Below are 20,346 nucleotides of genomic sequence, written 5' to 3'. Positions count from 1 at the left end.
CCTGCAGGTCCATGTGGTGTTAATACCTTGCTCCCTGGGCTGGTGTGCCAGGGAAAGTTCTCTAGGATGTGGGGTTTGCCTCTGGCCTGGGCCTATTAGCCTTCAGGTAGTTAAAAATGTTTATTATAGAGTGGTCGCCAACGTTGTGGTTTTGTTATGTTATAATTTAATAAACGACTGCTGTGGCCATGTTACCCAAGTCGTAAGCAGTCATGTGGTTTATTTACATACGGGAAGGAGGTGTTATTGGCTAAGGAATAATTAAACGACCGGATCTCTAGCTTGTCATGTATAGTACATTTATTCACATGGGCAATAACTATTGCTGATCATATTTATACATGTAAACATTAAATGTAAACAGTCAGGAAAAGGAGATTTAAGTCGAAGAGCAAATCCCACTGCCAAGGTCCAGTATCCAGTCCAGGCCTCTGTGGCAGCCAGTCTTAGGCTACTTTCACATATCAGGTTTTTGCCGTCAGGCACAATCAGTCGAATTTTGAAAATTCATAAACTTGTATTAGCGCCGGATGGCCTCAAGTTTCATTGCGTTTTTCACCAGATCCATAAAAAATTATCAGTCCGGCGACCGGAGAGAACGCACAGAGGAACGTTTTTTATGTCTGTCTAAAAAACAGCCAGTGACGGATCTGGCGCCATGCGGCTTTTGCTATAATGGAAGCCTATGGGGCCGTATTCATCAAATGAGTGAATCCGGCGACCAATTACATTTTTTTACATTGAGGATGCCCCGTAGCTGCATTATCCATTCCGGATATCAGCGAGTCGGATCTGGCGAAAAAACAGATCCTTTGCATCAGTTTTCCACAATTTGCAACGGATCCGTTTTATCCTAAAGTCACCGGATTCAGCTTGACTGCGAAAACCTGATGTGTGAAAGTAGCCTAATCTTCTATGCCCATAATCCTGGCTATCTCTTGCACTTACTAAACACCTCAATGTTATGACGTCATGGTGCTTTGCACCTTATGATATCATGGGGCATAGTGATTAAGACACACATGACATCATGACGTTGTGATGCCAAGTAAAAGCCAACAGGGTGTTATAACTTCAGGCATGGCATCAGGGGCGGATGTACAACTGGTGCAATTTGTGAAGGCGCACAGAGGACCAAGAGCAAAGGGTGACGATTTCCAGCTCCAAATCAGGTAGAATTGTGCTTTATGATGTGCTATTGGGCTGAAAATGACCCATATATTGTTCTTGCACAGGGGCCTCTTCTGTCTCTGTCTGTCATAGTATATAATATTATGCCTCTGTACAATGTATTATTAGTGATGGTCATTAGTGATAATCTTTGTAAGATCCTCCAGAAGACACTGAAAATAGAGAAAAGCACTATATAAGTTCACTGTACAAAAAGAAAGCTCAATAAGCACAGCAAATTATAAAAGGAGGTAATGGGTTTTGTGTACTATGGCATGAAGGACCACCTTCCTACAAGCAGCGCCCAAATCGGAAATGCGCCAGCAAGTAAGATGTGATGTGTACGGGGAATACCCATAATAAATATCCTTCCTGTCCCATGAAGAAATGAGAGACTACAAGAACTCATGTAACATGTCCTGTCCTGCAAAATATGGATAAGCTGTTCCAGACATGTGACATACATGTATCTCATATGTCAGATGCAGGTATAGAGAGCAGGTGCTTTCTTGGCAGCCAGGAGAGTTCTGAAGTCGTTGATTTGTCAATATACCACAATTCTTCAGTACTCTATGAGGACTAAAATAATATGTAAAAAATTATGTAAAACATGATTACAATTACTTAAAAAAAGAAAAAAATTACCTCTGTTTACCTATTCCAAAAATAAAGTAAACAAATAAATAAATATGCATTTTTTTTGTATCATCACGTCCATAAAAGTCCAATGATTTTTTTAAAGTATAAAACGGTTTCTCTCACAGTGTATTAGGCGAAAAACAAAAATTATGGAATAAAAAACGATCGAAAAGTTGTATGGACCTCTTGGTACTGTGGTAATTACAGCTTGACCTGCAAAAACAAACTCTCACACAACTCCATTGAAGGAAAAATGCTAAAAGTTCCGAGTCTCAAAAAATTGCAAAGCTAAACAAATTGTTGTTCTTAAATGTATGAATTCTTTAAAAGCTGAAAACAAAAAATCCATACATTGGGTAGCATAGTACAGACCCGCAGAACTCAACTTACCACACCAGGTCATTTTTACTGTACAGTGAAGTTACGTTTTTCCCCATCACCCCTCATTTAACGTATTTTGCGGATTATAAGATGCATCGGTTTATAAGACGGACCCCAAATTTTGGGGAGTCAAATAGGAAAACATTTTTTTTTTTTTTATAAAATCTGCTTTACCTGTACCTTACCAGGGGGGTGGATATGATGGAGTGGGGCCCCAGGTGGCAGGGTCGCTGCTGCAGGAAGCTTGTGTAGGCAAGAGAGGCTGTGGACCCCAGGCTGGTAGGATGTGGTGTTCAGCGGCGGCAGGAGTGGGGTGATGCTACGAGACCTAGGCTGGTAGGACAGGTTGTTCGGCGGTGCAGGTGTTCTGCCGACATTTTGTCAAAGCCCGGAGCCTAGCATCTTCCATAATTTTTTATGTGGTGGACTCCGGGAAAATGGCCACAGGAGTCGGCGCATGCTTAATTGGGATCTTGGAAGTCAAGATCTCAATCTGCGCCTGCCCTGCCGGAGGCGGCCATTTTCCTGGAGTCCTCCGCATTGAAAAGTGTTCAAAGTGGGGGTTCCAGGCTTTGACAAAATGTCGGCGGAGCCCCTACCAGCCCAGGGCCCCACTCCTGATCCGACGCGGCTAGATGCTTTTTGCTAAAGCGACTCTGGGACCCCGCTCCACGGCAGCTGGTAAGCTTCACCGCAGCTACTATTCGGATTATAAGACACATGTGAATGATGTCACTCAAAACTGTAACTCATCCCGCAATAAATAAACCCTCATTCAGCTACATTTATTGAAAAACAAAAATAAATTATGGCTCATAGGCTACATTCACACCAGCTTACAGTATTTTCAATCCGAGTGCTGTCTGTGAAAAAAACTGACTTCACACAAACATCACTCTGTGTTTAATTAATTGGGCTTAAGATAAGTTTTGTGACACTGACTAGACGGGTAAAAAAAAAAATCACAGCACACACTGGTTTCTTCTATATTTTAGATGAAACTAAGAGATCCCATATGGATCAACAGTGCAGCACCTGACTCGTAAGGGTACATTGCAATTCTTTAGCATAAGAAACTGTATTACTTCTTGTAAATTTATTAACTGCTGATGTACTAAAATGGATGCCAGAATACAGATGACAAATCATTTGTTTATTTTCTGAATGGAAGGAAAATGAATTTTATACACTCAGGTCAGAAAGGAGAGAAAAAATGAAAACAAAAAAGCTAAAATTTGCCCCAACGGGAAGGATGTAAAATATCAATATCAATCTCTGTTCTAAACATCTGAACTAAAATCTTTAGGCTGACACTTCCTATTTATGTGTTAGGTAATCCTTTTTTTATATATATTTTTGAATATTTATCCAAACAGACGGAGCTATAGAATTAAATCATTTTATCTTATATTTGAAAAATATATGAAGACAGCATGATCTAGGGTGGAATTTTATATAAACATCTTATAAAGAAACTCAGAAGGAGACAATTGGAGACTAAAGTTTATAAAAAGTTTTGCATTAGAGCCACAAATAATTATAATCATTGTAAGGAACATTGGGATTACATCCAACATAATTATTATATCTGTTTTTAACACTTTAAATACAGTTACTTACATATAGGGTTTCTTTGTTTGCGAGTCGGTCTTGTAGAGCCTGATGGGATGCCTTCAAATTGTTCTCATTAAGACCGAATTTCACCCAAAAATTGGTCACAAATCCTGCAGGAGGTCAGTAGTTAGATTCAGCTTAGATTGATTTCATATTTTTATCTCCAGAAACCTTGGAGAACTGAACATGTCGTCCCAATATGCTGCACAATTAATGCTTTGGCGTCTCAATAAGTGATTCCATCATTTGGGCCAGAACAAAAAGCGTTGAATTAAACATTAGCTTGTGCTAATAAATGCCAGAGACCATGACAAAAATCCAGTAGGGTCAAATGGGCACCAATAGTGTCCGTAAATGCGGTGAATTTAGTGGTCTTGCTCCTAAGATGGTGTTAAATACAGGGTGTAATCAGAGACTAAGTACCGTAGATATGGCACTCGGGAGCATGACAAAGCCATTTTAAATAATTTTACATAAACTTATATAATTAAGAATTTAACTTGATAGAAGATGAAAACTAAAATGCTTTAATTGTGTTTTTTTTTGGAAAACAGTAATATTATTTAAATATTACTGGTGCAACGTACCTTGAACTTTATTTTTTAAGACATCTAGTGCCTTAGCCTGTAGTTCACTTGGTGTCAGCTCTTGTGGACAAAATTCAGACATTAGCAGATCAGCAACTTGATTCAAGCACCATATAATCTGTTCCTCTGCATACATGTCAGGTATACGGTTTAGTATATATTTATTATAGTTCTTCATAGCACTTAGAAAAAGATAAGAAAATAGAGTTGTTAAAGTTTTGATAAAATTATTAAGTCATTAATATGACTGGTTAGAAATTACATCATAGACCTCATTCAGACGTCAGTGTTTTTCACATATGCAAGAAAATGGTCCCTGTGTCATCAGCGAGTGGTCCCTGTAATCACTGTGTCATCAGTGTTTTCGATCCGTGTGTCATCAGTGATTGGTCCTTGTGTGTGTTATCAGTGTTTTGGATCCTTGTGTCATCAGTATTTGGTTCCTATGTTATCAGTGTTCTGGATCCGTGTGTCATCAGTGATTGGGCCTTGTGTTATCAGTGTTTTGGATCCTTGTGTCATCAGTATTTGGTTCCTGTGTTATCAGTGTTCTGGATCCGTGTGTCATCAGTGATTGGGCCTTGTGTTATCAGTGTTTTGGATCCTTGTATCATCAGTATTTGGTTACTGTGTTATCAGTGTTTTGGATCCGTGTGTCATCAGTATTTGGTTCCTGTGTTACCAGTGTTTTGGATCCGTGTGTCATCAGTATTTGGTTCCTGTGTTATCAGTGTTTTGGATCTGTGTCTCATCAGTATTTGGTTCCTGTGTTATCAGTGTTTTGGATCCGTGTGTCATCAGTATTTGGTTCCTGTGTTATCAGTGTTTTGGATCTGTGTCTCATCAGTATTTGGTTCCTGTGTTATCACTGTGCCATCAGAGTTCTGGATCTGTGTGTAATCAGTATTTTGGATCTGTATGTCATCAATATTTGGTTCCTGTGTGATCACTGTGTTATCAGTGTCTTGGATCTGTATGTCATCAGTATTTGGTCCCTGTGTCATCAGCGTTTTGGATCTGTGTGTTATCAGTATTTTGGATCTGTATGTCATCAGTATTTGGTCCCAGCGTCATCAGTGCATCATCAGTATTTGGTCCCAGTGGCATCAGTGTTTTGGATTGGTGTGTGATCAGTATTTCGTCCCTGTGTCAGCAGTGTTTTTCATAGATGGATAAATAAATTACACAGCTTCTATCTTCTATCTTTGGCATGGCTGTCATCGTTGTGTTTGTCAAGGACCCATAGACTTGCATTGGCACTGTTCATCTGTGCTGCCGGTAAAAAACAGGCATGTGAACAGCACCATAGACTACAATGGGTACTTGTTGTATCCGTAAGACAGAACAGATAGAACACGTACTTGCAACATAAAAGTCTGAATAAGGCCTTAGACCATAAGAAAATGAGCAATTTAAGCTTACCAACTCTGCAAATGGCCTGTATACTTTGAGGATATTAGCAGTCAAGTTCGTTGCCCAGATGTTTTGCTGCAGTGCTCACATTGTATAAAAACGTTACACAAGTTCTGGGAGACCCGGTGCTGAAATCACCGGAACGGCACCAGTGCAAGAGATTTGCTTTGATTTTTTTCTTTCTTTTGTTGTTGTTGTTATTATTATTTATTTTTCTATACTATTATTAAAAGTTCTCTACTATTTTGCTGTTGTAGAGTCCTGATTGTCCTACAACTTCTGCAGCCCTGCTCCTGACTATAGTCTGCTCTCTCCACTTTCCCATCCCTTCTCTCAGTGTTACATATAGCAGCAGAGAGGGGTGGGAGCATGTCAATGGGAGATGATAGTATGGAGGGGTAAAAAGGAACAAGTCATCAAGAAGGGTAGATCATACAGGCAGTACTGAGAGTAGGTAGGAAGATAAGTACACGCATGTGCGCGGAGGGAAGGAGGATGTGGGGAATGGCCGTGTTTGAGCGCACAGACAGAGAAATTATGGGGATAGATGAGGGAATCACATATTCATCAGTATCAGTATCTGTCGGTACACAAAGATCCCTCATAAGGGCTATGGGATCACATAATAGCTAGTGGCAGCATCGGTGTACTAGATTCACTGCCGTCACATTCGGTATAAATGGGAGAGTCAACCCACGAAAGAAATGGAAATCTAGGAGCAAGCTGCACATCAGATGGTCTAACAGTGAAATAAGAAATGAAGATTGCAAACTGAAAGTTAAAGGTGTTGTCCGATACCTAAGATGTCATTTATAAATATCTATCTCGAACCCCTAAACACTTTAGTAATTTGCACCTGCAGTAGATGATGGGGGCGCCTGGTGGCTATCGTAACAATATGACATCACTATCTATCTGCTGGACATCCCTCTTAGGCTACTTTCACGCATCAGGTTTTCACCATCAGGCTGAATCCGGCTACTTTTGAAAAAAAAAGGATCCGTTGCAAATTGTTTAAACTGATGCGACGGATTCATTTTTTTGCCGGATCCGACTAGCTGATATCCGGGCACTAGCTGGGAGAGAGAGAGAGCAAGAGGGAGAGAGAGACCAGAATGGAAAATGCTGCTACGGGGCATGCTCAATTTAAAAAAATTTAATCCGTTGCCGGATTCATCATTTCACGGATCCAGCGTCATAGGCTTTCATTATAGCAAACTCCACACGCCGCCGGAGTCGTCGCTGTCCGTTTTTTTTTACGGACAAAAAAAAATGTTACTATGTCTGTTTTCTCCGGTCGCCGGAAAACACATTTTCAGCGAAAACTGGATGAAACGTGAGGCTATCCGTCACAATCCTTCTCTAATGCAAGTCTATAAGAAAAGAACGGATCCGGCAGCAACTTTTGCCAGATCCGTTTTATCAAAATTCACCGGATTAAGCCTGACAACAAAAACCTGATGTGTGAAAGTAGCCAGTAAGCATACATGTCCTGCGTCAGTATTGGTAAGCTCTGCATGCTGAGATCGGACACACTGATTACTGCTGATGACCCTTCTCTTATTTTTAAGACTGAAAAGTGGGTAGAAGCCATGATGTTCCCATAGTGAATGAAGATTGTACTTACCCAATACTGTGCAGGAAACTAACGACACCCCCTAAAATGGGTAATAATTATTAGTTAGGTGTAACATCTATAAATCATCACCTAAAACTGCCGGCAACACAAGAATAAAGTCTTCAATACACAACAGATGGCTGTCGGCAGAACGATTGCTCAGCTGACGATACACAGGAGTGCTCACTTGTCCAGCCACTTCTGTGTTCTCCATGGAAGCCCCTGACAGACCCCAGGTAATGGCTCATCTCTATAAAAAAAAAATGAAAGCCACACCTTCTGGAATTTGGATATGGCAGATCCTTATCTTCAGATATAATCTGTCAGGGGAGAGTCGGGAGAGTCGGGAGGCCCCAATGTCCATTAGACTATCAGCCAATCCTGCCAGTACCAATCTCGGTAAGTTCGGATGACCTCAGTCTAATGTGCAGGGGGCCACAAGGCTCTGCTCACATCTCTTTTTATGAATATAGTTTTAGGTTGTGTCTTGTAAAAAGAGATAACATATAGATAACATACAATTTGGTCACAAGCACCCAGCATATGCCAAAAGCGTGTCCATTTGGCATAAAACTGGACAGTATGAGTCAATATAATGTATAGGAAAGCATAGTCAGCTTCACTTTCCAACACAAAGGGATACAGTAAAGTATATAATTTCCAAATGAGCGACGTATGACACTGCATGCCCATTAAGAGGCATATATCACAGCCTTCGACTGGAGATATACCTTGGACATCCCACTTTCTATGAAAGGAAGAAACGAGATGTCAACAGATCTGTATATCTTTTAACACAGCAACCAGCTGGATTCTCGGAGAAAAGGAGCAAGATTTGTTAAAAGAATTTCCATTATTATTATTATTATTATTATTAATTTCCAATCATTAGGATAGGCCATCAATCTTACATAAGTGGGAGTCCAATGGACTAGGGATTGAGAAAAGGCACTCATAGGTTATTAACCAAATAGCATGCGGTTTTATTGCATTTTTTTGCGCTCACCATATGAAGCAATGAAACTACAACAATTTACAATTTAATAGCCCTAGATAGCAATACCCCAGCTGCTGATGCTCCACTGGTTGGATAAACCAACTTTGATGTGTACCAAAGGGAGAAATGGGGGTGTGCTGCACTGCTGGTGAACCATTCACAGTATACAGGAGAGTTCAGTGTTTTTCAGGAGATTGCTGCATGGAGTTGGTTTGTGTGTTTATCCTTATCCTCTCCCATTTGGTTTGTTCCTGCTATTCCTCCTCTGTTTCCTACTCTGTTGTTTTGTGAGTGTATTTGCATGATTGTAGTTTTCTTTTATCCCTGTCTGTTAACCCCTGTCTATCTGGTTAGTATTTTCCAATACACTTTGGCCGCACATGCCCCTAGTTCGAGGGATCGGGTAGGTGCCCACGGTTACTTGTCATTACATGACAGGACCACTCTGCTTGTGCGATCACTGCAAAACAGCTGATCATCAGCAGTGTTGAGGGTCAGAACTCCACAGGGATAACATTTATGACCTTTCCTAATGTTAAGCCATGGATATTCTAAACCCAGAAGCCTTTTTAAAAATATTGCATATTGAATAAACAGAGAATGGAAATATATCAAACCTGGCACAATGAAAAAGTGGAGTAATTGCCCAAAGTAACAAGCCAGATTTAGGCTTTGATATTTCACATGGTCTGCACCTTTCCTCTGCACCCACTATTTGTAAAGCCCCTATCAAAAATGTGTTTGGAAAACGTGAATAGAGCTATAGGGTTACTCGCTCCGAGATTAATTTATGAACCTTTTTAGAGATTTTTTCAAGGCTTGACGTTGTTTTACAGATTCATTAGCAGGTTCTTAACTGTGGACTCAGACAGAAATACTGTAGCACTGCTCACATGGTGTACTAATCATACAGACTAATTAAAATTATAAGTGAAACCCACTATAACTAAACAGAAGTATATTAAATAATTATTCCTCATGATAGCCAAATTTTCAAGTCGTTTCTGCTTCATGGATGTCCTTAATCGGTTTTCAACTAATTTGAGTTTTGAGAAGGAACGCTCACCACTGCAGTTTGTTACCATCAAAATTAGATATATCCTTAGAGCTCAGCTATCTCAATATTTGGGAAAGTGTCCTGCACACCCTTTTCCATGATAAGCTTGCACATGAAAAGTTCAGTGCTGATATCTTTTGGCTCCTCGTCTGTGAATAAATTGGCAAATGTTGCAAACTGACATAGTTCTTCGATAAATGTAAGGTCCAAGTCATCTGAATAAGACCTGACGAGTTGCTCTGCTGTGGCTTTAAGCTCGTCTGAAGACAGGTCTTTCAGATGGCTAAAAAAACTAAATTTGCTTGATATATCTTTATATGCTTGAAGACGTTGGTCAAGAGAAGCGATAAACTGATCAATGATAGGCAAGAAAGTTTCTGTTCTTTATTTTTCGGAAGGGCTGAGTTATACTTCTTCCGTATGGCCATAATCCAATGGAATGAGACACACGTTTCGGCGCCTGTGTCGAACAGATGAACCAGGCAGCTCTTCGCCTTGCTTGTCCTAAATTTTGAAGGAGTAACGCTTTGATGCGACATAGTTTTTTAAGCTGGTCAGTGACGCCACAGCAGTGTTTAGATCGAGTTTTGCTTGTTGCTGAATAGGTAGCGCCTAGAAGCTTCTGTTGGGATCGGAGAAGGCTGCCGCATGCTATAAGCTAAGCATTAGGTACAGGGAGGGTACTAAGGAAGTCTAGCTAGGCTAGCCAGGTCAGTGGATGCTGACACAGGTCAGGTGCCATGATTCTGCCGCTATGCGCCAGCCACTGAGATGTAGGACCGTAGCCAGGTCCCTACACTTTCAATAGTTTCTCTTTTGTTAAATGTTCCTTAACATTAGAAACGGTTCACAGCCAAGAGACGAGTTTTTTACATGTTTTGAGATATTTATCCCTATATTGGTGGGAGGCCCCCACCTGGTGGGTGGCCCAGGGCCCGGGCCCCTCGGGCCCACCCCTAAATCCAGGCCTGAAGCTAACACCTGAGAGTATGTGCACACAGTGTTTTTCAGGTGGTTCCGATGCAAAACCTTCCTGAAAAAAACGCAATCTAAATGCTCAAAAGAATCAGCATATTCATTTCTATATATTAAAAAAAACAACTTGCTGTTCATACGTTCAGGTATTTGAGCGCCTTTTAACCCCTTCAGATAGGCAAAGATGCCGAGCGTTATCTACGCTGAAAATGTATACTTTACAATACAGCAATGGGAGGGCTAAAAAATAACACCAGAGGCCAAAAACATTAAAAAAGCAATCAGGAAATTACCCAAATAAAACTAAAAGTAATGAAAGGATGACTTATATACAATTATACAATGTGCTGTACCTGTTAAAACTTCATCGACTAATTGATAGATAACAATAAGGAAGACCTTCTGTAGCTTCTGCTTCTGTTGTTCCATAGTTTGTGCAATGTTCTGGTCGATCACATCTAAACCTTTCTGACCTTGCTTTTGTGGCTTCAACCTGGTAGAGTCCAAATTGTTGGGGGGCTGTAAAGATATCAAAACAATAGGGAAACTTACAATTGGACCTTTTTGCAAATATGTCCTTGCAAGGTGGTCTCAAATCAATTGGTTTCCTAGATTATTCCTTGAATGTAGAGGAAGTTATAAGCACAGGTATTAATCAATAAGTGGTTTCTCTTAGATAGATATCCTCTGACTATTAGCTATTGTCCTAAGAAATAGAGCTCTCACTATGGTACAGAACTGCCCATAGGAAAATGTATAGCTGATGGGAACTTATCTGGCAAAATCAGCTGTGAAGCACCCCGGTTGAAAGTGCTCACCAAACATCTAGATACATTCCGTGAGTAGTTTAGTTTCCCAAATGGTGTCACTTTTGAGGGGTTTTCACTGTTTAGGCACATCAGGGGCTCTCAAATCACGACACAGCGTCCGCTAATGATTCCAGCAAATTTTGTGTTCAAAATATCTACTACTTCGGATTTCTAGGACTACTTGGGATCTTCTTTAAAAAAAAAAAAAAAAGTTGGTGAAACAGGGCTAGAGATGGGGTCTGTTTTGTTTAAATTGCAGGGTGGCTGTGGGCTTGTATTTTAGGCTAGAGTGGGGACCTTCCCAGTCTGATAATATACGGTCAGCCTACAGCTGTCTGCTTTACCTTGGCTAGTTATTAAAAATAGGGGGGACCCCACGTCATTCATTCTATCTAAGATTGCTTTATTAGTATGAAAACTAGCTTTAAATTACATGCAGAATTACAGTGTGTAAAAAAAGATGTTAAAAGCACATTGCATGTGGATTGCAAACACATGTCATACGGATTGTGGTTGAGAAAATCGCATTGTACTCGCATGACTGTGGGACTCCAGCCTAAAAAGAGTTTTTAAGTTTGACATTTCTATCAACAATGGCAAAAAATTACCAGACATAATAAACCTACCTCATCACTACGTGTACTGGTGCTGGGCTTGTCCTCTTGCTTATTACGAGAATCACTTTTACCTAGTAAATATGAAAAGTGAGGAGTACTTCATTTACTAGCACAGGTATTGGGCCATGTTCACACGTTCTGTATTTGTTTAGTATTTTACATCAGTATTTGTAAGCCAAAACCAGGAGTGGAACAATCAGAGGAAAAGTATAATAGAAACATATGCACCACTTCTGTATTTATCACCCACTCCTGGTTTTGGCTTACAAATACTGAGGTAAAATACTGACCAAATACTGAACGTGTGAATGTGGCCTTACAGCTATTTTCTGTTAGGCTGGAGACACACGAGCATATGGCATCCGATGCGAGAGCTTTGGATGTAATATGCTAATGACAGTCAGCTCCAGCTCTGCTGCGAGTGTAAGCCGATCTTCAGTGCTCTGTGCTCCATTTCTGTTGCAGCTGAGAATCGCAGCACAGGTGAGGAGGAGACGGAGAAGGTAATTTTTTCATCTCCATTGCCTGTCACAGAGTATACCAGACAGCACTCGGGTGACATCAGAGTGCAGCCTGATGTTTCACACGCACCCATAGACTTGTATGCATGAGTGTGAGACAAATCTCGCCGCCAATTGCAGCATGCTGTGATTGTCTTCTCATACCAAATCTTCATGAGAAAATCATCTCTAATCAGCACTGCCCCATAGAATAACACTGGGACGAGTGCTATCCGATAAATCACCGGTGTGTTAAACAGCAGTGTGAGTGAGGCCTAACGCTACTACATTTCCATGAAATATATTCACTGTGGACCTCCGGCAGTGGATAGGTGGGAAAGCCGCATAGTTTACCATTTGCAAAGAAAAAGGTGAAACTCACATCTACATCGGCAGCATAAGATGACGCTGCGGATCTCAAACCCCCGATTTACACTGTAGATATATTTTGCAGCATGTGCATGAGGTTTCTTAAAGGAAACCTGACAGCTGATCCCTGCTGGCTGATTCACGGGCTGCATGTATCGGACACTGGCAGATGGAAGATTTCAGCCAGTTATTTGTGAATCTGTGAGGCAAACATACATTAAAAGTTACAGGGGACAGAGCCGCACAGGAGACTAGTCACAGGCTGGCCCCGAGGGCCTCTCCTGGCCCACTCCACTGGAGAAGCAGATGTAGCCCTGCGTGCATGTATAAGGAAAGACCTGACCGACTGTCCGCAGGAAGGAGCCATTAGGGGACCCGCCTGTCTGACTAGTCTCCTGCGCAGCTCGGTTCTGGCAGCTTTTAAAGTATGTTTTTCTCTGAAACGCTGCAAGGTTTCAGACTCAATAGTGTATACAAAATAAGAATCTGGCAGGTTTCAGACTCAAACATACCTGGCTGAATTCATCCAGCCAGTGCCTGATACATGCTGCCCGTGGATCGAATAGCATGTATCACTGTCAGGCTCCTGATACAGTAAAATGTCATGCACTTTGCAGCGTTTCAACAGAGTTTGTGCAGCATTTTCACATCTAAATCGACAAGAATTACATGCAGATTTTGCAGCTAATTTTGTTGAGAAACATGTGAAATCTATGCTTGCACTACAATTGTGCGTTTCTTCAGAGTCTTCTCTGGGGAGATCCTCTTTCACCCCTCTCTCCCAGACGCAGTCCATCACTGCTCAGCAGCTGACCTATCAGTCTCAGACACTGCTGAAATCTGATTGGTAGCCTCTGGAAGGGAGATGTCCCCTTTTGTGAATTCTGTTATCGGGCTGCCTCCTGTGGTCGTGAATGGTACTTCGGCGAGTTCTGTCCGTGGACTTCCTCTGGTGGCTGTGAGTGGAGTTGCTGGATCTGAGGTTCCTTCCACAGGTGACCTATGTTATTCTTAGGCTGGCTTCTCTATTTAACTCCACTCAGATCGTTACTCCTTGCCAGCTGTCAATGTTACTGTGCTGGTTCAGTTTGCTCTTGGATCTTTCTGGAGACCTGTCTCTTCCTGCAAGAAGCTAAGTCCCCGATTGTTATTTTCTGTTCATGGTTTTCTAGTCCAGCTTGCTTTCATGATTTTGTCTTGCTAGCTGGAAGCTCTGAGATGCAGGGTGACGCCTCCGCACCGTGAGTCGGTGCGGGGGTCTTTTTGCACACTCTGCGTGGTCTTTTGTAGTTTTTGTGCTGACCGCAAAGATACCTTTCCTATCCTCTGTCTATTTAGTTAGTCTGGCCTCCCTTTGCTAAAACCTGTTTCATTTCTGTGTTTGTGACTTTCATCTTAACTCACAGTTAATATTTGTGGGGGGCTACCTTTTCCTTTGGGGAAATTTCTCTGAGGCAAGGTAGGCTTTATTTTCTATCTCTAGGGCTAGCTAGTTCTTAGGCTGTGCCGAGGCGTCTAGGCCATGTCAGGTACGCTCCACTGCTATTTCTAGTATGTGTGATAGGATTAGGGGTTGCGGTCAGCAGAGTTCCCACTTCCCAGAGCTTGTCCTGTATCGGTTTAACCATCAGGTCTTTCCAGGTGCTCCTAACCACCAGGTCATAACAGTACAGCTGGCCCAAAGTATTAATGCATCTCAATAGAGGGATAAGAGAAGTTCTGAGACCATTTTTTTTTCTCTGCAGTGTGTTTTGTCTTTCTTTTCCCCTAGATCTCTGGGTGGTTCAGGACACAGGTGTAGATATGCATTTCAAAAACCTGACCTGCACATCCAAACATAGACTACGTGTGAACAGGTGCTGAACCCAGAGTCGCCAACTCGCACATAGTTAAATAAATAAGGCAGCACACTTCAGCGCTAGAACATACAAACTTGAAATACGAAATTTGAACTGCATTACTGCACTAGAAATATGAAAAATGAGAGCGTTTAGCGCATAAAAATGGCCAATTTTATGTGTACCTGGTAGCCACTTTACGGCATCTCTCTTATACCAGGTCCTATGCTTGCCTTACCTCGCTGAGAATAAACGTCTACATCTGCATGGGTACATGTGAAACCTCTTCCTAGACTAAAATTCTCTCTCTCTATGGAAGGTGTCATGATCCCAATGGCAGGGGATCACAAAAGGACAAGCACAAAAACAAAACAAGCTCTAGGGTGATGGAACCTGAGCTGACCGCGATCCTGAACCTAAACACACAACTAGCAGTAGCCGGGGAACGTGCCTACGATGATTCCTAGACGTCTCGCGCCAGCCGAAGGATTAACTTCCCCTATAAGAAGAAACACAGACCTCACTTGCCTCCAGAGAAACACCCCACAGAAATAGCAGCCCCCCACATGTAATAACGGTGAAATGAGAGGAAAGCACATACGTAGTTATGAAAATAGAATCAGCAAAAATGAGGCCCGCTAAAGCTAGATAGCAGAGGATACAAAAGTGAACTGCGCGGTCAGCGAAAAACCCTTCAAAAAACCATCCTGAAATTACTTGAACTCATGTGCCAACTCATGGAACATGAGGAGTAATTTCAGCCCACTAGAGCAACCAGCAGCAAGGAATCACATATCTGCAAGCTGGACTAAGACAAAAATTAAGCAAAACGTGGAACAGGAAAATCAAAACTTAGCTTGTCCTGAAGATAACAGACGCAGGGAGCAGAGGTAAAAAGACACGCTGATTACATTGATAGCCGGCGAGGAAATGACAAAAAAGCCAGGTTAAATAGGAAACTCCCATAACCTGATGGAACAGGTGGACACCAGAGACCGCAGAGAACACAAGTCACCCAGTACCATCAGTAACCACCAGAGGGAGCCCAAAAACAGAACTCACAACAGTACCCCCCCTTGAGGAGGGGTCACCGAACCCTCACGAGAACCACCAGGGTGACCAGGATGAGCCCTATGAAAAGCACGGACCAAATCGGCAGCATGAACATCAGAGGCAATCACCCAAGAATTATCCTCCTGACCATAACCCTTCCACTTGACCAAATACTGGAGTTTCCGTCTGGAAACACGAGAATCCAAGATCTTCTCCACAACATACTCCAATTCACCCTCCACCAGCACCGGAGCAGGAGGCTCAAGCGAAGGAACGACAGGTACCTCATACTTCCGCAACAACGACCGATGGAACACATTATGAATAGCAAACGATGCCGGGAGATCCAAACGAAACGACACAGGGTTAAGAATTTCCAAGATCCTATAGGGACCGATGAACCGAGGCTTGAACTTAGGAGAAGAGACCTTCATAGGAACAAAATGAGAAGACAACCACACCAAGTCCCCAACAAGAAGTCGAGGACCCACGCGGCGACGGCGATTAGCAAACTGCTGAGCCCTCTCCTGGGACAACTTCAAATTGTCCACCACATGACTCCAAATCCGATGCAACCTATCCACCACCATGTCCACTCCAGGACAATCAGAAGGCTCCACCTGACCAGAGGAAAAACGAGGATGAAACCCCGAATTACAAAAGAAAGGAGAAACCAAGGTAGCAGAACTAGCCCGATTATTAAGGGCAAACTCGGCAAGCGGCAAAAAGGAAACCCAGTCATCTTGATCAGCAGAAACAAAACACCTTAAATAAGTTTCTAAAGTCTGATTAGTTCGTTCCGTCTGGCCATTCGTCTGGGGATGCAATGCAGACGAAAAGGACAAATCAATGCCCATCTTAGCACAGAACGTCCGCCAAAATCTAGACACAAACTGGGATCCCCTGTCAGAAACGATGTTCTCCGGAATGCCATGCAAACGGACCACGTTTTGAAAAAACAGAGGGACCAACTCAGAGGAGGAAGGTAACTTAGGCAAGGGTACCAGATGAACCATCTTAGAAAAGCGGTCACACACAACCCATATGACGGACATTTTTTGAGAGACAGGGAGATCCGAAATAAAGTCCATGGAAATGTGCGTCCAAGGCCTCTTCGGGATAGGCAAAGGTAACAACAATCCACTGGCCCGAGAACAGCAAGGCTTAGCCCGAGCGCAAACTCCACAAGACTGCACGAAAGAACGCACATCCCTCGACAAGGAAGGCCACCAAAAAGACCTGGCCACCAAGTCTCTAGTACCAAATATTCCAGGATGACCTGCCAACACAGAAGAATGGACCTCGGAGATGACTCTACTGGTCCAATTATCCGGAACAAACAGTCTTTCCGGCTGACAACGATCAGGTTTATCCGCCTGAAACTCCTGCAAAGCACGTCGCAAGTCTGGAGAGACAGCCGACAAAATCACCCCATCCCTAAGGATACCAGTGGGCTCAAAATTTCCAGGGGAGTCAGGCACAAAACTCCTAGAAAGAGCATCCGCCTTCACATTCTTTGAACCTGGCAGGTATGAAACCACAAAATTGAAACGGGAGAAAAACAGTGACCAACGAGCCTGTCTAGGATTCAGACGCTTGGCAGACTCAAGGTACATCAGATTTTTGTGATCAGTCAAGACCACCACACGATGTCTAGCACCCTCAAGCCAATGACGCCACTCCTCAAATGCCCACTTCATGGCCAAAAGCTCCCGATTACCAACATCATAATTCCGTTCAGCGGGCGAAAATTTTCTAGAAAAGAACGCACATGGCTTCATCACTGAGCCATCGGAGCTTCTCTGTGACAAAACCGCCCCCGCTCCGATCTCGGAAGCATCAACCTCAACCTGAAAAGGAAGCGACGTATCTGGCTGACGCAACACAGGAGCAGAAGAAAACCGGCGCTTAAGTTCCTGAAAGGCCTCCACAGCCGCAGGAGACCAATCAGTAACATCAGCACCCTTTTTAGTCAAATCCGTCAAAGGCTTAACAACACTAGAAAAATTAGTTATGAAGCGACGATAAAAATTAGCAAAGCCCAAGAACTTCTGTAGACTCTTAAGAGATGTAGGCTGCGTCCAGTCACAAATAGCCTGAACCTTGACGGGATCCATCTCAATAGTAGAAGGGGAAAAAATATACCCCAAAAAAGAAATCTTCTGGACTCCAAAGAGACATTTAGCACCCTTTACAAACAAAGAATTGGCCCGCAGGACCTGAAACACCTTCCTGACCTGCTGAACATGAGACTCCCAGTCATCAGAAAAAACCAAAACATCATCCAAATACACGATAATAAATTTATCCAGATATTCACGAAAAATATCGTGCATAAAAGACTGGAAGACAGAAGGAGCATTAGAAAGTCCAAAAGGCATCACCAAATACTCAAAATGGCCCTCAGGCGTATTAAATGCGGTTTTCCACTCATCATCTGCCTTATCCGCACAAGATTATACGCACCCCGAAGATCAATCTTAGTGAACCATTTAACCCCCTTAATGCGAGCGAACAAATCAGTCAACAATGGCAAAGGATACTGATATTTGACTGTAATCTTATTCAAAAGACGATAATCTATGCAAGGCCTCAAGGAACCATCTTTTTTGGCCACAAAAAAAAACCTGCTCCCAAAGGGGACGAAGATGGACGGATATGTCCCTTTTCCAAGGACTCCTTAACATAATTCCGCATAGCAGTATGCTCTGGCACTGACAGATTGAACAAACGACCTTTAGGGAATTTACTGCCAGGAATCAAATCTATAGCACAATCGCAATCCCTGTGAGGAGGAAGCGAACTGAGCTTAGGCTCCTCAAAAACCTCCCGATAATCAGACAAAAATACCGGAACCTCAGAAGGAGTAGATGAAGCGATAGAAATTGGAGATGCATCATCATGAACCCCCTGACATCCCCAGCTTAACACAGACATTGTTTTCCAGTCCAGGACTGGGTTATGAGTTTGTAACCATGGTAGACCAAGCACTAAGACATCATGTAAATTATACAGTACCAGGAAGCGAATCACCTCCTGATGAACGGGAGTCATACGCATGGTCACTTGTGTCCAGTACTGAGGTTTATTCATAGCCAAAGGTGTAGAGTCAATTCCTTTCAAAGGAATAGGAACTTCCAGAGGTTCCAGACTAAACCCACAGCGATTGGCAAATGACCAATCCATAAGACTCAGGGCAGCGCCTGAATCCACATAGGCATCGACGGAAATGAATGATAATGAACAAATCAGCGTCACAGACAGAATGAACTTAGACTGTAAAGTACCAATGGCAACAGACTTATCAACCTTTTTTGTGCGTTTAGAGCATGCTGATATAACATGAGCTGAATCACCACAATAAAAACACAATCCATTTTTCCGCCTATAATTTTGCCGTTCACTTCTGGACTGAATTCTATCACATTGCATTATCTCAGGTGCCTGTTCAGAAGACACCGCCAAATGGTGCACAGGTTTGCGCTCCCGTAAACGCCGATCAATCTGAATAGCCATAGTCATGGACTCATTCAGACCTGTAGGCGCCGGGAACCCCACCATAACATCTTTAATGGCCTCAGAAAGGCCATCTCTGAATTTTGCAGCCAGAGCGCACTCATTCCACTGAGTAAGCACCGACCATTTCCGAAATTTCTGACAATATATTTCTGCTTCATCTTGCCCCTGAGAGAGAGCCAATAAAGCTTTTTCAGCCTGAATCTCTAGGTTAGGTTCCTCATAGAGCAAACCCAATGCCAGAAAAAACGCATCCACATTGAGAAACGCAGGATCCCCTGGTGCCAATGCAAATGCCCAATTCAGAGGGTCACCCCGCAGGAAAGATATAACAATCTTGACCTGCTGAGCTGAGCTGACCTGATTTCAAGGAAAGAAACAACTTGCAATTGTTCCTAAAATTCAGAAAACTAGATCTATCTCCAGAAAAAAACTCTGGGACAGGAATTCTAGGTTCAGACATAGGCGTATGTACAACAAAATCTTGAATATTTTGAACCTTAGCAGCAAGATTATTCAGGCTGGAAGCCAAACTCTGGACGTCCATGATAAACAGCTGAGGTCAGAGCCATTCAAGGATTAAGAGGAGGAAAAAAGCAGTCAAGCTGCAATTAAGGCTAGGCAGCAAACACTGAGGAGGGGAAAAAAAAAAAAAAAACTTCCTCAGACTACTTTTCCTCCTACTTCAGCCAAAACGATGACCCATTTTTTCGGGCCGGCTATACTGTCATGATCCCAATGGCAGGGGATCACAAAAGGACAAGCACAAAAACAAAACAAGCTCTAGGGTGATGGAACCTGAGCTGACCGCGATCCTGAACCTAAACACACAACTAGCAGTAGCCGCGGAACGTGCCTACGATGATTCCTAGACGTCTCGCGCCAGCCGAAGGATTAACTTCCCCTATAAGAAGAAACACAGACCTCACTTGCCTCCAGAGAAACACCCCACAGAAATAGCAGCCCCCCACATGTAATAACGGTGAAATGAGAGGAAAGCACATACGTAGTTATGAAAATAGAATCAGCAAAAATGAGGCCCGCTAAAGCTAGATAGCAGAGGATACAAAAGTGAACTGCGCGGTCAGCGAAAAACCCTTCAAAAAACCATCCTGAAATTACTTGAACTCATGTGCCAACTCATGGAACATGAGGAGTAATTTCAGCCCACTAGAGCAACCAGCAGCAAGGAA

General features: G+C 42.6%; 1 protein-coding gene across 2 annotated transcripts in view; it reads right to left on the bottom strand.

The window, feature by feature from the left end:
• Positions 1 to 282: 282 nt before the first annotated feature.
• The window catches only part of LOC138662009 (uncharacterized), a 74,008-nt gene continuing 53,944 nt past the window's right edge, over positions 283 to 20,346 (bottom strand). Inside the window, exons 15-20 of one of the 2 annotated variants that reach the window (XM_069747094.1) lie at positions 11,887 to 11,948; positions 10,805 to 10,970; positions 7,432 to 7,462; positions 4,392 to 4,573; positions 3,811 to 3,914; positions 283 to 1,343 (exon numbers count right to left, since the gene is read on the bottom strand). In XM_069747094.1, the coding sequence (XP_069603195.1) occupies positions 1,296 to 1,343; positions 3,811 to 3,914; positions 4,392 to 4,573; positions 7,432 to 7,462; positions 10,805 to 10,970; positions 11,887 to 11,948 (593 nt within the window). In that variant the 3' untranslated portion in view covers positions 283 to 1,295. The remainder of the gene's footprint in view (positions 1,344 to 3,810; positions 3,915 to 4,391; positions 4,574 to 7,431; positions 7,463 to 10,804; positions 10,971 to 11,886; positions 11,949 to 20,346) is intronic. The other variant, XM_069747095.1, reaches the window with a different exon arrangement.

The sequence above is a fragment of the Ranitomeya imitator genome, chromosome 2 (assembly GCF_032444005.1).
Source record: "Ranitomeya imitator isolate aRanImi1 chromosome 2, aRanImi1.pri, whole genome shotgun sequence".
In the NCBI taxonomy this organism is placed as follows: domain Eukaryota; kingdom Metazoa; phylum Chordata; class Amphibia; order Anura; family Dendrobatidae; genus Ranitomeya; species Ranitomeya imitator.
The sequence above is the reverse complement of the archived record's forward strand: the minus strand, read 5'-3'. Positions and strand labels throughout refer to the sequence as shown.